General features: G+C 45.0%; 1 protein-coding gene across 17 annotated transcripts in view; it reads left to right on the plus strand.

The window, feature by feature from the left end:
* The window catches only part of KANK1 (KN motif and ankyrin repeat domains 1), a 198044-nt gene that overhangs the window by 150003 nt on the left and 25216 nt on the right, over window positions 1-22825 (plus strand). For 11 of the 17 annotated variants that reach the window (XM_014846757.3, XM_014846759.3, XM_070495984.1 and 8 more), the window contains one exon: window positions 18408-21080. In XM_014846757.3, coding sequence (XP_014702243.2) covers window positions 18408-21080 — 2673 coding nt within the window. Of the gene's footprint in view, window positions 1-4727; window positions 4835-15969; window positions 16600-16714; window positions 16734-18407; window positions 21081-22825 lie in introns of those variants that run through there. The other 6 variants (XM_070495991.1, XM_070495994.1, XM_070495993.1 and 3 more) reach the window with 5 other exon arrangements.

Below are 22825 nucleotides of genomic sequence, written 5' to 3' on the forward strand. Positions count from 1 at the left end.
TCTTTTAAGATAGGCCCAACATCCATAGAGTCTTCTTCCTAATTTCACTCTCCTGGCTAGAATCTCACACCTCATCTGGGGCACACCCTCCGCATGTTGATTATGGCCTCTCCTCAGAAAATCTCTTACATTAAGTTTTAGGAGCAGATCCTTCTAATCCAGGCATCTAAAAGAGGAGTCGTCTTCCAACAGCCAACGCTGTACACACCTAACAGGACTCGAAAGAGCTGGAAGCCCTGGCTGGACCTGTCCTTGTAATCCCCTACAAGTCCTGTCAGCTCCCTGAGGCTGTGCTGGGGGTGGGTGGAGAAGGAGCCTTGGTGAGGTGGAAAGGCACTCCACCTGCTTTTCGCCCTCCTTGTAGTTTCCTTAGACACTCCAGCTTGTCATGTCACACCCCATCACAAGCCTGAGAGGAGAGGATGGTTAAGAAACATGATAAGACATTTGAATTCTTTAGGGGTTGGGGGGAAGTCTCAAATATAGCAGAAATAATCCAGGCCCTCCATGAGAATGACAGCAGAGCATCTTGCTTTCAATCTGTCTCTTTTTAAGATGATGAATACGTATGGGTAGGGTTTTTGCACCTTAAGTTTACTTGCTAGAGAAATAGCATTAGGGATCCTAGGTTCTGGTTTTGGTTGTTGTCTTTATCTTTATTTTTTTAATGAAATCTCTCAGTAGTAATATAGCTAAATTTAAACATGAGATTAAATTAATATGCAGCCGAATTAAAATTATTTTTCGAATATGTTTTATAGTTTGTTCCAACAAGGACTCTTGCAATTTAAAATGAGAAAGAAAAAGTTGACTACCTGGAAATGGGAAAAGGAAAGGGCTGGAAAATGGATCCCAGAAATGAAATTGGATCCCAAATGGAGACCATGAAGTCCTTGTTCGGTGTCACACCGAGGCCTGCGAGTGTAGTTCTGTTTGACCAGCCTAAGGTTTTTCCTTAATTTGAGTTAATTGCCAAGATTTTTTAAATTAGGTAGTTTTATGTAAAAACACCAATTTCTTCAGCTTCTCTTGAAAAGTCAAAGGATCTGGCATCACTGGGTGTGTCTTCTCCAGGGCCCCCGTCAACTGGAGGGGACAAGTTGCTCTCTGGTCTCCCCCGAGTCCCTCTGGACCCTTTGTTTCAGTTACTGGCCTGGACTCGGAAGGTGTTGGAACTTGTGATCTGGACCCTCAGGGTACTTGAATTGCTTAAGGGGCTGCGCCCAACTTGGCTCTCAGCTTCCTTTAAGCCTACAGGAAGAACACACTTTGAATTGCAGATTGCATTTGGATTAAAGCTGCGTTTCTCATCCCGGGCTGCAACACAGAATCGTCTGGGGAACTTCAAAAAGTGCTGACGGCCCTGGCCCCACCCGGGAGAGTCTGATTCATTGGGCTGGGGGTGGGGAGGTGACTCTGCATTTTTTAAAACAGCCCCAGGTGGTTGGATTGTGTCTCAGGGTTGAGAACCTGTGGCATGAGGGTGCCTGTTTTGGGAGTTTCCAGCCTTGGCACCTTCACTTTGAATGGGAAAGTGAAGTTAGGACGTCACCCCTGCGCCACACACTCCTGCCTCGGCTGTAAAATGAGGGTGTGGGCTCAGAGTCTTGACATTTTCATACAGCTCTTTAAAAGGAAACAAACCCTCAAAGTTTGGCTTCTCTGGAAGGAATTCAACTGACTGAATGGATCCTGGACACCTACAGTGCTGGGGGCACAGCAATGGTTGAGATGAAGAGGACAAAGGTCCTCTGAGTTTGGAGGGGTGTGAAATGTGTGCACAGATGGGAACAGAGGGAAAAACGAGCCCCTCTGAGAGCCTAGAGGGGAGGAGTGGCTGGAAGGATAATGGACAACTTCAGACAGAAGTAATATTTTAGCTGGTCCTCGCAAACTAGAAGAATTTTGACTGAGAAGGTTGAGGGGGCCTGGCAGAAAGGGAGGGAATGGTACAGGCAAAAGCACTGAAACAACATGCTCTTCCTCCCCCCGCCCCCACGTCCCCTTCAGAAATGTCTGCTCCTTTCCCCCTACCCATCTTTCTGCCTCTGAGAGCTAGAGGAAAAGAATGTACCTCTTGTGTGGCTTTTCAAGACTATGTAGGATTAACACAGCAGGTGAGAAAGCAGTAGCAGTATGGACGACATAAGCGTCATTTCTCAAATGCCAAGAATCATACATCCCTCGTAGGGTCGCGTGAAGATTAAATGAGTTCATGAACATGCAAAGCACTCGGAACAGGGAGGCCCGGAAGAATTGCACACAGTGTGGACTCTGGGGAAAGATGAGGGCAAGGAGGCCATTGCGAGACCGATAACACAGGTGCCTTTGTGCTGTGTCTGTGGGCCTGGAAACGTGTTAAGAAATCAGTAGGAAGAGGAAGGTAAATTGAGGGTATGTCAGGAACTGCGCATCTTGAGATGTCCAAATGTAATTCCCTGTTAACCACTCAGTACCTCATTCAACTTTGGCTTTCTCTCTAGACTAGGAGTCAGGCCTTCTGGGAAAGAAGCCCTGATGCAGTGGTCCTGTTAAGTAAGGACCCAGAAGAGCTGTGGGTTCAGATATGCCTGACGGCAGTCTCCAGGTTGTGTAGCCCCCATCCAGGGGAGGAAGCCTGTGGCGGTGCGTTCTCAGCCGGCTGGTACCACAGAAGTCTTCTCATAGCCGGTTTCCCTTCGCCCTGGGAGTCACCTTTTCTAGCTGCTCCCTACCTATCAGAGGAGAAAGCCTGAGTACATCTTCATCCTCCCAGATCTCGTTTGGTTGCTTCTTTTGTACATAAATTAAGAGAGTAAAGGCCAACAGGTGTGTCTTTCTCCCTACAGTGGGAATCTTTGTGTCTGATGGTTTCCAGGCAGAGAGAGCTCCCGTCTTTCATTGTCGCATCCCAACTTTTGTCATCCTTGATAAAGGACTAGATATTTATTTGCATACGATGACTTTTTCTGCTAGACTTCACCTTCATAGAAGCACACATACAAAATACTTAACTGTTTTATAAGAACAAGCTATATTCTTACCAGAACACAATAGTTATGAAATAAAAATTTAGCAGAATTTTTTTTGCAGGATTAAGAAACACTGCATTCAGATGCTTTCCTCAGTTTAATTCTTAAGAACAAGTCTTTTGATACTAATATTTAGTTTGGAATATAATAATGTGACTAAATAATACCAGAATTTTCTCAAAAGTAACAGAGAAGAAAATTTCTCTGTTAAAAGCAAATGATGAAACAGGCCAAGGGCATTTTAAAGATGATGGGCATTTTCTAAAACTGGGTTGTGGTGATGGATGCACAACTGTATACATTTACTAGAACTTATCAAACTGTACACTTAAAATGGGTGAGTTTCATGGTATGTAAATATCTCAGTATAAGTTTTTTTAAGTATTAAAAACGGGGAAAAAAATAGGCCTAACTCAAATCTCTTATCTAATGTACATATTGTTGGAAACAATAATTTGGAATTATTGGGACCCAATATTTCAAAGTATCTGGTGCTTGAAACTTTGTTCTTAGTTTATTTCTCTTTGAATCACTTTATTTGATGTAAAACAAGCCAAAATGAGTCCCACACCCCCTTAGAAAGTTTCATCTTTGTAGCTTCACACAGAAAAATATCTGTTCCAAAGATAATCACTTTTAAAGCATCCAGCCACCAGGTGTGCACCGGGAGGATGGAATGAGAAGGTAAATGGAGCGAGGGGTGGAGCGGGCACTAAGATGAACCAGTTAAACTGGGCAGATCCATTGGATTCTTGTAAAACCTTGTCCCTCCACGCAGCTGTCCCGGGGTTTGAATTTTACAAAGCAGGCGGTTTAGAATCATCCCTAATCTTTGTTAATCTCTGTTTCATTGTTTAGAACTCGCTTTGCTTGTTTGCCCTGTAGACGGAGTTCAGTAAATCTTGTTCCACTAGAGCCGCATTTACCCAGTGTACTTAGGTGCACGTGGACACCAGGTCTAAAAGAACCTTTTCTCTCTCGCTCTCTCTTTTTTTTTTTCTTTTTGAGATAATGAATTTAAACCATTAGACAGACATATCATTCTTACTAACTTTTTCAAACAAACAAAAGGTTGCTCAAAGATGTTATCACCCTAAACCAAAATGCACTTGTTTGGGAACTAATTCATTGTCTTTGAAAGTCACATGATCTAATTTGGATAAAATGTTTAAGGTAATATAAAAAAAAAGTTTGAGTCTATAGTTTACAAATGGGAGAGTCTTTAGTCTTCAAATTACATGTTGTATTAAATAAGAATAGCCAAGAAAAGGAAGCTCTCGCCTCCAGCCCAGCCTGGGTTCAGCGTGATTCTAAATCATTTCCTTCGCTGGAGCTCAGTTATAACAGGGAGCCTTCTCAGTGCTGGAGGGTTGCCGGGAGGGAGTAAGTCAGCGGGAAGAATGAGGAAACATTTGCTGCCCTTCTGTCTCAGTTCTTCCTGGAATTGACAAGGTTACAGTTGCATTTCTAGGTTAGCATTTCATGTGTCTAAAGAGCACGAGGATAGTTTGTTTGAAAAATTAGAAGGGGCAGGGGAGAGATCTGTCTTCACCTCTTTTTTGTTATTGTTAAGATTCTTGCTGGCGATTTCTTTCGTTGGTAGTTTTTGCTGTCTCACTGCCGCTGAGAGTCCTGGAATTAAACCCGTGGCCAGTGGGCTGTTAGTTGGTCAGGAAATTCCAAATGGGTATAAATAAATTCTCTGCGGCAGCTCCCGGGCTCTGTGCCTGCTAAAGTGTGTTGTCCCTTTAACACCGAGGGAAGCATGCCGGAGACTTGGCTTCCTGCTTGCTGAAAATCACAGTTATTTTGTTTCTGGGTGGGTGAGTAAGAAAGCCCAAAAAAAGAAAAATAGACGAGAGCATGACGTTTGGGTGGGAGCTGGTGAAACATAAACTCAAGCTCTGTAGGTTATGAAAAATATTTGCTTTCATTACAAGCTGGAAAGGATAACTCAGTCCTTGATTTTTGGTTCAGTGAACATTTTGGCTTTCCCTACGGCTTTAACATAAAGATGTCATTGTCATGGGAGTGAAAGGTTGTATGTATATGCTAAGGTTTGAGTTCTTGAGTTTATGGTTTACTTAAATTCCAGAATTTCCTTTTTTGTTGTTAAATGTATTTTTGGTCATTTGTTTTCAGCTCTGTTTTTCTGATGGAGAGCTGCTCACTATGCCTTAAAGCTGTTTTCTTTTTCTTATATAAACATTATAAAACAAGGGCTGGGATTCATACAATTTCTTCAGCTCCCCCCACCCCCAAAAAACTACTGTTTTGTTAGAAAAGCCCTTTCTGTCCCAAAGTCCTAGCTTGTGCTCCTTCTCTGCTTGGCACAAAATTACCCTTTGAACTGGCACATTTTCCTGTTTACGCTTGCAGCAGCATGTTATTTTTGGAGAAAGTTTGGAAAACAGCATTTAGTCCTCAAGCTAGTTCTCTTCTGTGGATGGATGACAAATTTAGGCTATATTTTAGCATATTTATGTATTGGCATATATTTCAACATTTCAGCAACAGTTCTTTAAATTAGACAGTGGACATTGGAGAGCAGTACTCCTGAGGCTGGTGAAGAGCAAGGACTGAAGTGCCCGTGGCATCTTGGCTATTTCAAGACCGATTTTGGTAGAGTCGCTGCATCTTATAGTTGGCACTGAACACTGGAGAAGAGGGCCATTGTATAAACCTCAAGACTTCTGTAATGTCACGTGCCTCCTTAACACAATGTGCCCTTTATTAAGACTTAGCCCATTCCATTCCCATGAGCAGTCAGCCTTCCCACTTTCTTCCCCCTCAACCGCTCACCTGCAGCCTGGCTTCTGGACTCTTAAGACATGCCCAGAGTAGAACTGATGATAACAGCGAAGGAAAGCGGCATTTGGGGATTGCTAGGTTGTGTCAGGTGTTATGATGCAACTGGAAAGGTGCTGCCGAACGGAATGGGCAGAGAGCAGAGAGCAAGACCGCGGGCTCTGGCTGCCTGAGCTCATCTGGTGTGACGGTTGCTGCAGTTAATTTCTTTCTTCACTTGATCGCATGGCATGCGATGTTAGGAAAGTTTGTGTGAAGTATGGTGAAAGAGTCGAAGCAGCCATTGGAAATCGTGGAGTCCCACCAGCCTCCCCAGTGTACGCACATAGACCTCCTTGCTGCATTGTGCAATTCCAGGAACATTGCTTGTCTGTGAACTAGGAAATATTTAAAGCTCCTGTTCTTGTTTTATGAAAAGAAACTTATACCTTCCTCCCAATTTAGGCAAGCCATTCTGGATGACTGCCTGGAATGCATTCGGTGGTTCTAAAGCACGTCTCTGCACTGTGTGCTAAAGAATGCTCTACTCTTAGACTTCGGTAGAGATAGAGGAATGGGATTGTTTAGAAAAGTCGGTGTAGACCTTTGTCCTCTTATTGTGAGAAGGAAATATTTTAGCTTATAATATACTTTCATGTATACTTTCAAAGGTTGGGGGATTTTTGTTTTACCTTCTTCCTGTGCATAATTGATGCTGGACTAGGGCTCCGTCGATACCTAACCAGCACCCACACTCCGCCCTCCCTGAGCCCCAGTGTGCACACACGTACATGTGCATGTCCCCTGCAGGGCCCAGCCAGTGGCTCCTTTATCCACTCCGGGAAGCAGAGACCAACTTAGACCTCAAGATTTTAGCAAACTTATTTGCTAAACACCTCAAACTCTACCTTCATGGTGAGGGGAAGTTCTGGATCATCTGGGATCCAGGATCATCTGGGAGCCAGGACTGTATGCTTCACCAAACAACAGAGGGTGATTCAGTCATAGTAAATAATAATAGCAAGCCACAGACATGGTTGTAAGTGGTCCACAACAACACTGTGAAGCAGGTCTATTATTTTCCCCATTATATAGTTGGACTAGAGTCTAACTTGCCAACAGCTGGAAAGTAGCAGAGCCAGGATTCAAACCCACGCAGTCTGGCCCCAGAGTGCCTGCTTTTAATCATTACATGTCTTCCTCCACCATGCCTTGTTAATCAGTAGATGCTTAGATGTAGGGCTTTTCATTTCAACAAATGTTGAGTATTCTGTGTGCCGAGCACTGAGGGATAGAGAAAGAAATACTACTAGGTTCCTGCCCCCTGGTGGGGCAAGACAGGCACGTGCCTGCTAACATCACAGAGGACAGTATGTATGGGCAAAGTGTTTTAGAAGAATGGAGGGAAGAAGCTGACCAATTCTTCCCAGGACAGAGCAGTTGGGGATAAGCAAAGACTTTACAAAGGGTGGGATATTTGGTTTGGGCCGTTAAGGACAATGCAGGTAGTTCTGACAGAGAGAACAGGTTGGGGAAGGGCGTGCCAGGTACAGGGAACAGAATGCACAAAGGGAGATAGGCTTGGAAGTTGCTCAGTAGGTTGAGGTTCAGGGTGGGGAGGAAACTGGGAGGTGCTGGATCGGGGTTAAATTGTTGAAGACTTAATGTCACAGAGATCAGGAGCTTTTAGACTTGATTCTCTATCGTGGGGCTCCCAGCACGTCCATCTGCAAGATTAATGCTTGAGAAGCTCTTCGAGTTTCCAGGGATACCTCAAACAAATGTAAAATTCCTCCAAGGATATGTAATACAGGAGAGCAGAGACATCAGCCCTGATGAAAACAAGCTGCTTTATTTGCATATGAGCAACGGCAGAGACTTGGCTGTGCTCCCTGGTGACTGACTGCACTCATGTACCCCAGACGCTGAAGGCACAACTGAAGGATGGTTATTATCTCGTGTGTGTATATATACATGTGTGCATATGCATGTGTGTAGAGACACTCCTTTGTCACGTCTCTTTAATCTCCTTCAATCTAGAACAGTTCTCAGCCTTTCCTTTCTTTCATAAGCTTGACAGTTTTAAAAAGAGACACCTATTGTTCTGTAGGATGTCTATCAGGCAGGATCCATCGACATTTCCCGACTCAGTCCAGGCCTTCTAGGCAGGAACACCACAGGAGTGATGCTGTGTTTTTCTCAGAGCATGACATCAGGGGCACATGCTGTTGGCCTTCATCACCTGGCCCAGGTGGTTGGTTATCTGTCAGCTTTCTGCACCGGGCAGTCACCATTTTTCCCTTTGTTATTGATAAGTATTTTGTGGGAGGTATGCTGAGACCACACCAATAACCTGTTCTTCAGTAGGAAGTCTCTACCTAGAAGCTTTAGCGTCCTCTGATGATTCCTGGCTGAATCAGCCACTGTTATAATGGTAGTTAAATGGTGATTTTCTGTTTCCATAATTCCTCCTTTACTTATTAGTTGCCACTCTACTGTATTTACTTATTATAATATTATGGACTCACAGATACCTGACTTATTCACTGGATTGTAATCTGCTATTATCATTAATCACTTTGTGTGTGTGTGTGTGCGTGTGCGAGTGTGTGTGTCTGCGGGCGGGCGGGCGAGGAAGATTGGCCCTGAGCTAACATCTGTTGCCAATCCTCCTCTTTTTTGCTTGAGGAAGATTGTCTCCAAGCCAACATCTATGCCAGTCTGCCTCCAATTTGCATGTGGGACGCTACCCCAACATAGGCCAACAGGCAGTGTGCAGGTTCACACCCAGGATCTGAATGCGGGAACCCAACCACTATGCCACTGTGCTGGCTCCTAATCAAATTATTTTGATGCTCAAATTATCCCAGACCTGGACAGTGAGAGCCTAAAAGAGAGTTTCTGAGACAGATAGACCCTTAACACTGTCTTTAAATAGCTAATCTGATGTGTGCTGACAACTGAGAATAACGAGTAGGCAGCACGCGGTCTCCCGAGTTCCAGATGCTGTGTGCACCTCAGGCAGTAAGGGTCACCTGCAGCAAGATCCTTGTCAGACAGGCAGACAGTTACACTCAGGTGACTCCAGGGGGGGGGCCGACCCGAAATTTGGCTTGTCAGCATCTAGTGGGTAGACCGTCTTGAATTTTCAGAGCATATTGCTACGTTCCCCCAGTCTTTAGCCTTCGTTGTTAGGTAAGTGGGCCCCTGGTCAGGCATGGGCAGAGAAGTAGGGACTAGCCCCGGGAGCACGAAAGGTTGGCAGTAGCGTGTTGCCCCGTCTTTTCTCTCTGCGCCATGGAGACACTTGCCGGCTGCCAGAGTCATCGGTGTTATTGCTTCACAGACATTTTCAGTCCCTGCTATTCCCATCATAGTTCCAAATACAGAGCAGGTTTGCGCTCTGCGTCTCAGCATGCGAGATCAGAGCCTGCAGTCCCTGGATGTCCTCTTCCTTCTTCCTGCCTTTCCTCATGCCACACCTGTCCCTCCCAGATTAGATTGATCTGGCTTTAATGCCCTTCAGAAGAGGAAATCCTATCATTTTTCTCTGCAGTGAGTCATCCACGGGGTTTAAAGAAAAATATTTTTCTTTTTTATTAGCAGAATGAGGTCGTGGATAGAACCCCAGAGGACGAGTCCAGAGACCTGGTCCTGGTCTCCAGCTCGGCCCAGGGGAGCTGGGATTCATCAGACTGCCTCTGTTTCTCAGTTTCCTCCTCAATATTTCGGGGGAAGGTGTCGACCACAGGCAGGCTCTAAGTTCTGGTGGTTTTTACATTGTGGCTAGCCCTTATTAGCTGGTTGAGTAAATAAAACTCATGTGGTGCAAAGGAATTTGTGATACCGGGAGAAAAATTCATGGGGACTTGAACAATCCATGGAAAACCTAAGGGAGGACCCTAAAGAGAATTTTAATACGTACTCCAGCATCTAGCCAGAACAGTCTTATTAAAATGCAAATCTGGGGCCAGCCCGGTGGCACAGCAGTTAAGTGCTCATGTTCTGCTTCGATCACCCTGGGTTCACTGGTTCGGATCCCGGGTACAGACAAGGCAATGCTTGGCAAGCCATGCTGTGGCAGGCGTCCCACATATAAAGTAGAGGAAGATGGGTATGGATGTTAGTTCAGGGCCAGTCTTCCTCAGCAAAAAGAGGAGGATTGGCAGCAGATGTTAGCTCAGGGCTAATCTTCCTCAAAAAAAAAAAAAAAAGCAAATCTGATCATTTCACTCACTTGTTTAGAACCCTTTAGTAGCTTCCTAATGCACTTACAAATCAAAAACCTGACTCCCAGGGCCCAGCAGTTGGGGCTTGGTCCCCTTTCTCCCTCACTTTGGGCTTTCCTTATCACGCAAAGCTCTCCTTTCAGTTCCTAATAGTGGCAGGTTTGGCTGATGCTGTTTCCTCTGCCTCACATTTCTCCCATCCCAGTCTCCCTACCAACCACACACCCCACGCACTTTGCCCAGTGGACTCCTCAAATACAGCACCCTGACAGAAGTCTCCCAACACCCAGCCCAGTGGGGTCCTGCCCTGCCCAGCATCCCTCCTGTATTTACTGGCACAGCTGTTATGTATTTATGCAACCACTTGTCAGTCTCCTATAGTTTGCAGGTTCCACCCAGGCAGGCTCCATGTCTGCCTTGCTCAGCTCCTGGCAGGGTTTGGCACATGGTAGGTACTTAATAAATATTTACTGAATGAAAGAATAAACTGATCTTTCAGTCTGATAATTGCATCTTCCCTAGGTCAGCACTCCTCCTGTGAGGTATGGGAATAAGTAGAGATGGAATGTGGATCCAGTAAGGAAAGTAGCAATGATGGGAGACAGTGGGAGATGTAGGGACCGGGTACAGGTTAACGTCTGTGGGGACAGGTTAAAAAAGAGATGAGATCAGCTGTGAGAGAAAATCTAAGGATTTATGGGGAGAAGCCAAAAGGGTTATGAAGAATTACGGATATGAGGAACAATTCCACATTATAACTTAGCCATAGAAACACACCAAGCCTGTAAAATTGCAGTTACACTACATGTGACATGTTGATTGGCCTGGCATTTCCAATGAACTTCTGGCAAACACTTTTGCTTCCTTAATGTTGTCATTTTGTTTGCACAAAGCATTTGGGTAGCTGTTTAAAACAGCTGCAATGTGCAGAGAAGTGTAGGTGGAATCAGGTAGGTAGTCCAGTCATGCGCCGCGTAACAACATTTCCATCAGTGGGCCACATATACAACACTGGCCGCGTAAGATGAGTACCATAGAGCCTAGGTGTGTAGTAGGCTGTACCATCTAGGTTTGTGTAAGCACACTCTATGGTATACAAAGGCATGTACAAGGCTGTACACATCTAAGTTTGCGTAAACACACACACAATGACAAAATCACCTAACGATGCATTTCTCAGAACGTATCTCTATCAGGTGATGCATGACTATTATAAACTCCATGGAACAGGGATTCAGGCTTCAAAGAACAGGCCCTAACATCCAGCAGGTGCTCGTCATTTGAATGAATGATTGGATGGATTTGTTAGCTCGGCGGGGAAAAGAGCAGGTTTAAAAATAACTCTGGTAAATGAAAGAGCAAGAGAAAATCTTACCTGCCATACATTCTTTTAAAACAGAATGAGGAACACTTACACTGTTATCCTTTTTCTTGTGTGTTCTCTAACAAACGGTGTTGCTCATGAAGATTTGATCCAGGGAGACTCCTTGGGTCTACAAGTCTTAATGCTAACAGTGTCATCAGGAGAACTTTCCTGTTAAACCTGTTCGGAAGGACCTGTTCCACTTCGCTGTCTTCTTTATCCCACTGTTCTGTGCCTAGAAAAGTTGATTGGCTGAGTTACTTTCATACTCGGAGTAATTACCTTCAGGAGAACGCATCTCTCTCCCTGAATTCGTCCTGGTTTTCTTTCCTACCTCTCAACCTTAGCTGATGTGGAATCTTTTCGACTGCTTCAAACAGCAGGATGCTTGCACTCTGCTGCTTGTAAATATGGGAATCCCTGATAATTACGTGCTTCTTGGGGACTGACTCAGCTTTTTAGGCAAAGTTTTCATGCTTCATGTGAGAGGTGACAATATAGTTACGGGAATTAGCAAAGTTCTTCAGTTTCAACAATCAGGGAGTATATCTGGTGAAGAAAAACACAGAGTATGTGGAAGTTGTGGCACATGGGTGTAATTATTTTTCATGGCACCATTAGTTGGTAATTAGAGTGTGCAGCAGTGAAACCAGAACAAAGAAGTCATTGTATCCTAATTAATAGATGAAGTAATAATATCAAAGTTTTGCCTATTTAAAAATCCACCAGGACACATTATTTCAGAAACCTCCAGTGCTTTCTGCTCATATAAAGGCATGGCTCACAGTGGTAGAGTGTGTAGGAAAGTAGTTAGTATTTTCTTACTCAAAAGTGGCATTTTTACCACCCTGCCGCTTGAGTATCATGTTTTGGTCCCATTAAGACTTGGAAGGCTGCAGACCACAGGTTATATGGCCATGTTCTCAACTGCTACCTGTGAATTTTATACTCTGCTCACTGTCTTTAGCGCAGGCCTTCTCAGCCTCAACACCAGTGACATTTGGGAGAGGATAATTCTTTGTTGGGGAGGGTGGAACTGTCCTGTGCCTTGTAGGATGTTTGGCAGCATCCCTGGCCTCTACCCGCTGGATGCCAGTAAGAGCCCCCTTCCCGTTATGACAACAAAAAATGTCTCCAGACATTGCCAAACATCCCTGGGGGCCAAATCGCCCCTAGTTGAGAACCACTACTAGCTGTTTAGTACTCTCAGACTAGTTTCCTGCCATCTAATCTTCCATCTCCCAGTGAGTACATTAATTAACTTTTATGGCTTCCCAAACCAAATATCGTTTGGACAGTAAGTTTAGTGTCCTTGAAAAGTTAAAATCATATAATACTTTATGAATCTAAATTGTTATTTTTGAAATATTCGTATCTCAGTTTTACTTTGTTAATGCAGAAAAATTGCAAGGAAATTTCAGATTGTTCTTGAGGCCATACGCTGGGTCTGTCTCATGGAGCCCAGTTTTACAGGTAGCAAATACATAAATAAAGAGTAGAATTGCCTTCAGTTTGTTGATTTCAGCTTCTCTCTGAATGTATGGGAATTTGGTCCAGACCTGGGCTCTAGTTGGTGCTGTCACCTTTGGTGGCTTGGTTACCCCATATTGCAGACTATACAAACTGGATTGGGCGACAGAAGGGAGCCGAGGGACTCTGACCCTTGGTATCGAGGAGGTAGGTCAGCACAGAGATGATGCCAACCTAAGAAGCTGTGTGGCCCACTGTTAGCAGCCAACCCACTTACCTTGACACACTAGTATAAATTCTGGTGATGGCACCTCTTTGCTTCACTTCTGCCTTGCAGTGTATTAGGTTTTTTTTTTACCCTATGCATCCCACCCACACCCCACTAGACTGTGAGCCTTGTGAGAACAGGGACCTTGTCTCTTTTGTTCACAATCTGTCTCCAGCTCCTGGAACAGTGCCTTGTAAGTAAGTGAAAGATAGAGACAGAGATTACTGATTACTTTTTAAAAATCAATATGATTATAAATATAAGTTGAATGTATGAATAAATTTTTTATTTGGTCTTCACTTCACACTTGGAGACTATAACATTTTAACTGGGCCCCTTGAATTTAATTTAATTTCCCTACCTTAGTCTAATGCACGCACAGTTGTCAAGACAATCTTCGTTGATGCCTCATAGCTCCTAGCACAGGGCCTGGGGTGCAATCTCTCAGTGACTAAGTGGACAAGATTCCCCTGCTCTAGCACCCGAGTCTGGTGGCCTTTTCTGTCCTCAGTCATCCTGCTCTCGTCTAACCTCATCTTTCCTTAACCTGCCCCACGAGGCTCTTTTCTGGCTCTTCCCCACCATCTACCTCTTTCCCTTTTACTCTGGCATCACTTACTTTGTCTTCAAAACTCATCTCCCGGTTACCTCCATCCTGCTGTGCTCACTTTTCACCTCCCATGCTACTGCTGCTGTTGACGACGTGCCTTTGTGACTGGCCTCAGTCAGTGTTATGTTTAGGGCGTTTGCATTTATCTCCCAGCTAGACTATGCCTCATTTTATTTCTAATAAATCCCTCCTCCTACTCTTTCCACTGAATAGGGCCATTTTCTGCATCCAATTAAGCTTTTAATAAGCGCTGTACAGTGAAGGTAGAGTGGTGCCAGGAACAGTCTCCACCACTGGATTTCCAGACATTCAGAAAATTCCTGTAAACGCCAGGGACAGCCGTCTGATTCCAGAAGGGTTAGCTGGAAGCTGTTACTTCCAGTTGCTGATATAGCCTGTGGTTTTTGGCTGTGTATAAGCAGGCAAAGCTCTGTTAGTCCAAAAAGGCTTTTTAGGTAGAGTCTCCTTATAGCCCTCTTAGAGGGCTTTTTAAACTGTTGTTTTTACACTTCCTTAATGATTCTTGAATTTCTCAATTTTTTTTGTAATAAAGTTTTAATGTATCATCTGCCCAGTTTATCATTTTTGTTTTCAAGATCTGGTCTTAATTTTTTTTAGGGGGGAGAGGAGACATTGCGGAGAGAGGGTGCTATATATCCATTAGAATTCAGTTTAGCTCTAAGTAGCCAAGACTCAAACAATAACTAAATAAAATAGAAGTTTCTCTCTCTTTCACATAAAAGTATAGAGGTAGGTTTTCCAGAACTGGTTTAGTAGCTCTGATCTACAAAGCTCTTAGAGACCCAGGTTCTTTCTCACTCCATCCCTGTGTGTGAATTCATGGTCAAAGATAACAGCTAATATTCCACTTATCACCTCTGCATTCCTGGCAGCAGGATGGAGGAAAAAACAAAGAAGAAAGATGATCAAAGAACTATTCCTGTGTCTTTACAAGAGGTTCCTGGGGGTGGCTACATGACGTTTCTGCTTATGGCCATACTGACAGTAAAGGAGGCTGGGGAAATACAGTCTTTGTATTTTCCTTGCTACACGTGAGGAGTTCTATTAGTGCGAAAGAATGGGATAACACATACTGAGCAACATCTAGCTGTCTTTGCCATGGCTGTCCCATTCATCCCCCTCTCAAATGAACTTTCTTGGAGTTTATTTCAATACATTCTTCTAGCTTTCCAAACAGTGACTCCTTGTAATCATATTTTTTCAAAGACAAGTACCTATGTTTTATAAAAATTTATGAAATATGAAGAACAACATAAAAATTACCCATGATTCCACAACCTAAAGATAACCACTGAAACAGCGTCGTGTAAGAAATGTCCCTAACACTAATAAAGAGCAAGCAACTTCAGTCTAGAGTGTTAAGATGTTTCTCAAAGTTCATTGGGTTATACTGTATATTCAGTCTTACACCATCAGTGAACATTTTCAAACACCTTCTTCATTCCCAGCATCTTGTTAATTGATGTGTGTGGTTGGGAGCGGGAGCAATGAAGGAAATTTTTAAAATTCTTTGCTTTCAAAAACCTTGGGAAGTCAATCAGTACCCTGTAAGTGCCATCCTTGTGTTAAAGGTATGTAAAGGGACACTTTCTAGAAAGCAGAAGGTAAAAAATAATGACGCTAGATATCTTTAGTTGTAGAATAAAATTTGTACTGTGGGCAATTGTTTGTAAAAATGACACCCTGAGAACACATCTTGCTTTTTTAGTTGCTGGCGAATGAAATTTGGATTACAAGTCCTTCGGGTAGTCTGATTCAAGCAGTATTAGGAAATAATCAAGCTTAACATGGTTAAATTCTAACCTCTCCTGGTTTGTAGATTTAGAAGTCCAAAGTTCATTTGGGGATAATTCAGCATGACCCATGCCTCTGTGAACTTCGGAAACATCTAAAGATGGGCCAGTTAAGTTTCACTGGAAAATGTGATGCGTTTTGTTTGTGTTCTAAATCCTGACGTTAAATCAACACATTAAAAAAACATTTTTGAAGAGAAGTAAGCTTGTGCAACAGGAAAGGTTAATTTTAGTTTATGTGGGAAAAGTAACTGTGTTAAGACATGCACAGAAAAACCTAGGAGTTGTACCAAAATATTGGTTGGCACTAGATGCTGAGACGTCAGTGACTTTTTTCCTTTAAGTGGTCTGTACATGACCTTTTTTTTTTTTTTTACAAGCATCAACTACTTTTGTAATTGGAAAAAGGTGATTTCTAAAATAAATTTTTAAGAAACTTTCATCGATGGCAAAGGCTCAGTTGAGATGAACGTTACAGGATAACTTCTTGTTACTGGTTTTGCACCGAGTGCAGAGATGAGCTCCCGCAGCGCTCTGGACCAGCGAGTCCTGCAGGGTCCTCTGACAACCTGCCGAGAACAGTGGGACCAGCTGTGCCTCCAACTTCCTCAGGTGACCGGGAGCCAGGCTGCTGCGTTTCCACCCGAGAACACAGACTCTTTCATGACGAAGTGACTGGTCCAGCAAAGACTGAGCCTCTCTGTGGAGATGTTTAAATTGCTGGCTTTATTTTTACTCCTGGCAACCCTGGAATGAAGAACACACATTTTCAAAAGCTCGCGGTTTCCTGTTTTCATTAAGAAAGCAGGGAATGCCGAACAGCTGAGTGTGCTGGGGGTGGTGTCGCCGAGCCGGAGGGAGACTTCATTGGTGAAGCCTCGGCCTATGGCATGTGCGCGTGGCCCGCTGACTTTCCAGACTGGGGAAGCGCCTTTCCTTATGGGGCGAGGACCGAGGGCGGCCGAGGCAGGGCCGGGGCGCCGCGAGCGCGCTGCTGAGCGGGGCCGCGGGCCGGGCGGGCGCGGAGCGCAGCGCGGAGGGCGGCCGGTAGGTGTGCGGCCAGCGGGCGAGCGGGCGGGCGAGCGGGGCTCCTCTCGGCGGCTGAATCCCCCGGTCGGCGCGCAGCGGCGGGAAGGCAGGCTGGGAGCCGCGGCCCTATTCAGCCTCGCCGCCTCCCCTTGGTGAGATCTGTCTGCCTCTGGCTGACACCGAGCCTGCAGTTTCTTTTTGCTTGTGGAATTTCAGACAGCCCTGGAAACAGGTCCGGCTGCATATTTGGAGCGAGCGGTTGTCTGTGTGGCGTTAAAAAGGAAAGGAGGAGAGAAGGAGAAAGACGCTCTGTTCGCGTGAGCACCGGTTTCCAGGCACAGGCCTCTTCATCAGCTCACCCTGCCTTAGGCAAGAAAAGGATGGATGCTGAGCGCCTCTTCCAATAGAATTCTTTTCCACACGTTTTAAAATTGAAATCTAGTGCCTAAATTCTAATAGCTAGAACAGTTTAATAGTGTTTTTAAATCAGAACACGAAGATAACTTTTTTACTTCTCTGGCAATGTACTTTTCTTTCAGTATTTCAGAGGAAAGAGGGTGAATGGAGGCGAAAGGATTACTCAGAGCATTCACACTATCAGGTGTAAATGTTCAGTGATGTTGGAGCTGGGGAGGGCAGGCACGAAACCCAAAGCTGGAAGTACTTGGACCTTGACAGCTATCTGCTAGGTTTTTATACCCAGGATGCGGGCAGGGGTACAGATGGCTTACATTTTCACTCATTGCTTTTGGGTCCTTTCCGTAGCTCTGAAAATGCAGAGCTTGTTATTATGACTCTAGGAAAACACATTACTTAATCCTACAATTTAAACAAACAAAAATGGCCTTGCTTTTCGATTTGAAATGCACAGCTCAGGTCAGCAGCAAGGTCTATGTCCTGAAAGGTTCTTGTGTCTCCTTTTCTAAATGTTTAGTTTAGCCAGAAGTAGCGTTTCCCGAATGCCACATGATCCAGTGTTTGGAGTAGTTATTTTCATTCTCCTGTGCATCTGTTTGGCTATATCACAAATGCAAAACAGGGTATTCTTGGGATAATGTGTTTTGTCCAAAAGAAGTCAAGGTGGAGAAAACTTTTCCTCTAGTTGGAACAGGGTTTGGTTCTGTTTTTAAATGGAAAAACGCAAAGTAGAGTTAAAGTCTGTCCTCTGTGTTCTTGCATCTGTGCTGCTGGAGTTAATCACTCAGTGTCCTCTGTGTCCCAGCTTTCTTAGCAAGGAAGATGTCAGGGCAAATTGTGATCTTGTGGAGGTGATTAGGCACTGGGGCACACTTGGCCATCATTTAGAAAGGCCATGAAGTCTGCCGAAAGAGCAGTAGACGGGAGAACTCATGTCTCAGGCTTCCTGGATCTACACTGACTTGGTCCATTATTCTAAAACTTTTAGCATTTTGTGCTTCAGATTACACTTTATAAAGTAGGAGCCTTAATGACTGCTGTCCATACTTCTGGGCTCTGTAGACGATAAAAGAAATGATCTATTTGAAAATGCTTTGAAGTCTTTATAATGCATTCTTCTAAAAAATATTTAGTCAGGACTTACTATGTACATAGCTCTTTAAAATCGTTCTTTCACTACATTCTCTTAACTTTATGAGTTAAATATGTGTATTTCCATTTTTGCTCTGGGGGAAACTTAAGTTCTGAGAGATTTATTAACTCGCTCACCCAGCTGTTCAGTTGTAGATCCAGGATCTTAAATCATACCAGCTTGCCACACTGCAATGTACACAAATATTAGTTTTTACCAGTATGTGTATTAATAGTATTCTAATATTCTCTTCTCTCTCTCTCTCTCTCTCTCTTAGGAAAAGCAGATGATGTTCTGAATGGAGACCATGACAAGGAACATAAAGATCCTTATTTTGTGGAGACCCCCTATGGTTATCAGCTAGACTTAGATTTTCTCAAATACGTGGATGACATACAGAAGGGAAACACCATCAAGAAACTGAACATCCAGAAGAGGCGAAAACCATCTGTGCCATGCCCAGAAACCAGGGCCACACCAGGTCAGCAAGGTATATGGACTTCTACTGAATCCCTCTCATCCTCCAACAGCGATGACAACAAGCAGTGCCCGAACTTCCTTCTAGCCAGAAGCCAGGTTACGTCAACTCCAGTCCCAAGACCACCTGCCCCTCTGGAGACTTCCCCTACTTTTCTTACCATCCCAGAAAGTCGACAGCTGCCACCACCCTCACCACAACTCTCAAAGCACAACCTTCATGTCACCAAGACACTAATGGAGACCCGCAGAAGACTGGAACAGGAGAGAGTCACCATGCAGACGCCGGGTGAGTTCCGAAGGCCCAGGCTGGCCAGTTTTGGAGGCATGGGTTCCACGAGCTCTCTCTCCTCTTTTATGGGTTCTGGAAACCACAATCCTGCCATGCACCAGCTTCAGAATGGATACCAAGGCAATGGGGATTATGGTGGCTATGCCCCAGCTGCTGCCACCACTTCTTCCATGGGGAGCTCTATCCGCCACAGCCCCCTGAGCTCAGGGATTTCCACTCCAGTGACCAACGTGAGCCCCATGCACCTGCAGCACATCCGTGAACAGATGGCCATTGCTCTGAAACGCCTGAAGGAGCTTGAAGAGCAGGTGCGAACCATCCCTGTGCTCCAGGTAAAGATCTCGGTCTTGCAAGAGGAGAAAAGGCAGTTGTCCTCACAGCTGAAAAACCAAAGAGCTGCATGCCAGAACGATGTCTGTGGTGTGAGGAAGAGGTCCTACAGTGCTGGGAATGCCTCCCAGCTGGAGCAGCTCTCCAGGGCCCGGAGAAGTGGCGGGGAATTATATATTGACTATGAGGACGAAGAGATGGAGAGTGTAGAGCAGAGCACACAGAGGATAAAGGAGTTCCGGCAGCTCACGGCAGACATGCAGGCCCTGGAGCAGAAGATCCAGGACAGCAGCTACGAGGCCTCCTCGGAGCTCAGGGAGAACGGGCAGAGCCAGCCTCCAGAGTGCCGGTCTGTGGCTGTGGGCGCTGACGAGCACATGGACAACATTGTCGTGTACCACAGGGGCTCCAGGTCCTGTAAGGATGCTGCTGTGGGGGCAGTCACTGAGACCAGGAATTCTGGGGTCAGCGTGACAGAAGCCATGCTTGGAGTCACCACTGAAGCTGACAAAGAAATTGAGCTGCAGCAACAGACGATAGAAGCCTTAAAGGAAAAGATCTACCGCCTGGAAGTACAGCTTAAAGAAACCACCCATGACCGGGAGATGACTAAACTCAAACAAGAGCTGCAGGCTGCTGGATCGCGGAAAAAGGTTGACAAAGCCATGATGGCCCAGCCACTTGTTTACAGCAAGATGGTGGAGGCCGTGGTGCAGACGAGAGACCAAATGGCTGGCAGTCATGTGGACATGGTTGACACGTGTGTCGGGACCTCTGTGCAAACAAATAGCATAGGCATCTCGTGTCAGCCTGACTGTGAGAATAAAGTCGTGGGGCCAGAGCTGCCCATGAATTGGTGGATTGTTAAGGAAAGAGTGGAAATGCGTGATCGATGTACTGGGAGGTCTGTGGAGACGTGTGACAAGAGCGTGGGAGTGGACATCAGTGTGTGCGAAACAGGCAGCAATACAGAGGAGTCTGTGAAAGACCTGACACTCCTCAAGACCGACCTCAGTCTCAAAGAAGTGCGATCCATTGGTTGTGGAGATTGCTCTGTCGACGTGACTGTCTGCTCTCCGAAGGAGTGCACCTCCCGGAGCATAAACACGGAGGACGTTAGCCAGGTGGAAGCTGCCGTCATGGCGGTACCTCATACCACCAGCCAGCACACCAATACGATTTTGGAACAGGTAAACCAGTTCACCAACACTGAGACAGCCACCCTTACAGAATCCTGCACCAATACCTCCCTCAGCACTTCGGACAAGCAGACCAGCACCCAGACTGTGGAGATGCGGACAGTGGCTATAGGAGAAGGCCGCGTCAAGGACATCAACTCCTCTGCCAAGACACGGTCCATCGGAGTTGGAACGGTGCTCTCAGGCACTTCTGGGTTTGACAGGCCATCAGCTGTGAAGACCAAAGAATTAGGTGTGGGGCAGATAAATATTAATGACAACTACCTAGTTGGTCTCAAAATGAGGACTATAGCTTGTGGGCCTCCCCAGTTGACTGTGGGGCCAACAGCCAGCAGGAGGAGCATAGGTGTTGGGGACGAGCCTGTAGGAGAGTTCGAGGAGAGCCCCCAGCCCCAGGCTCCATCTAGAATGATGACTGGCTTGGATCACTACATCGAGCGTGTCCAGAAGCTGCTGGCAGAACAGCAGACGCTGCTGGCTGAGAACTATAGTGAATTGGCAGAAGCTTTTGGGGAACCTCACTCACAGATTGGCTCCCTCAACTCGCAGCTCATCAGTACCCTATCGTCGATCAATTCTGTCATGAAGTCTGCAAGCACTGAGGAGCTGAGGAACCTTGACTTCCCAAAGACGAGCCTGGGTCGAGTCACAGGTAGGTGGCACTTTAAGGGACCTGGGGATGAGGAAGGGTGGGGACAATGTATTTCCAGGAGAGATTTTTTTTTTAACTGCTAGAACCATGGAGAAAGCTTTAGAATGATAATTGGTAGAAGGAAAACCAAGGATCAAGATCCATAAGGAGCTCTGCTAATTCTCATTGTCTCGTAGCTGCGTTGGCCTCTTGCTGTGTACTAAGGCTAGAAGAAAAGCAGCCTAGTGCTGGCTGGCCTCGGGGCTGTCTTCTGGGGCTGCTGGTTTGATTTGATGCTTTATGCTTTGTTTTCCAGTTATTTACTTGCTTACTTTATACAGAAAGACCTGAAAAAAGTCCTACACTGTTTGTAACCGCAATTACCAGGATATTATCAATAAAAACACTGGTTAAAATATTCTTAATTAAAATTTTTATGAAAGGAGAGAGATTCCACGAATTCATTTATTAATTCAGCAAATGATTGAATTCCCACTCTGTTTCAACCACAGGTATAGGCCAAGGTATAGTGCAGTCAACAAAACCAAGCAGAGTCCCTGTCCTCGTGGTGCCTACGTTTTTGTTGGGGATATAGGCAATAAACGATAGACCTAAAGTATGTCAGGATATGATATGTGCTATGAAGAAAAGAACTCTAGTTATGGGAATAGCAAGTGGTGATGATTGGGGTGGGGACTATTTGAGATGATGGTCCAGGAAGGCCTGTTTGATAAGGGCCCCTCAGCCAGAACTCAGAAGGGAGCCCTTCCCCATGGTTCATTTTGATAGGTTCTTATATTTTCGTCTTCCTCATTCTTGCCCTTATTCACTGGGATTCCTGCCCACTCCTTCTTTTCTCCAAATTGAAGCTAACAATTGAGAAATTACCCCAGAAGATTTTTTGACATGTAATACTTCCCTATGAGCTTCACTAAAAGGACTTCCCCTGTTATCAGTTGCATGTGTCTCTAACAGGGCATAACTCATCCGAGGGCTGGGTTCCATTCCTGGCTCTCCAGCCGTCACAAACCAGCGTAACCTGGGGACAGGATGTCGCCCTTCATAAACTTCCTTCATAAAATTGAAAGGGTACCATCCTATCAGGTTGTCAGTGTGGTCATCGCTGGCATCAGAGCACCCAGGGCAGCCTCTGCTGTCATTGCTGCTGGTGCTGGTTGCATGTGGTTTCTTTTGTTGACATGCTAAACTGTAGTGTGGGGTTTGGAAGCTTCCACCAACACACTCTCCACTCTGACCAACTGGCGCGTGCGAAATGAATGTAAATGCATCAGATGATTTGTACAGTGCGCACAGAATTTAACTTTATGTGAAAATGTGCACTATAGACTTTAATGTAAGTAAGCCATCCCTCCATAGCCTAAAAGGGTGGTGGTTAAAAGAGACCGTTGGAATAGATTATTTTTATATCCTCCTAGATTTCCACTTCCAAACCTGAATTAATATTGGTCTTTTAGTAACTGTGCCATGGGACAGATAGTTTATTGTGGAAGAAAAAATGAGCATGACACTGATAGCTGATGCCTTTTAGAATCAAAAGCATTGAAGGTACAGGAAAGTCATTTTAGAGTAAATAGGATTAAAACGATATGTGGACTGAAGCAGTCTTAAGTAATAATATGTCTGTGTCTGCTTCTTTTTAAAAATCATGATGTCAGATGTTGAAGTCAAAACAAAACTCTTCACTACCCCCAGACACAGATGGTACAGTGGAGTGAGCATCCATCCTAAGAGCATTTTCCTGCCAT

This window comes from Equus asinus, chromosome 23 (assembly GCF_041296235.1).
Source record: "Equus asinus isolate D_3611 breed Donkey chromosome 23, EquAss-T2T_v2, whole genome shotgun sequence".
NCBI classification, from domain to species: Eukaryota; Metazoa; Chordata; class Mammalia; order Perissodactyla; family Equidae; genus Equus; species Equus asinus.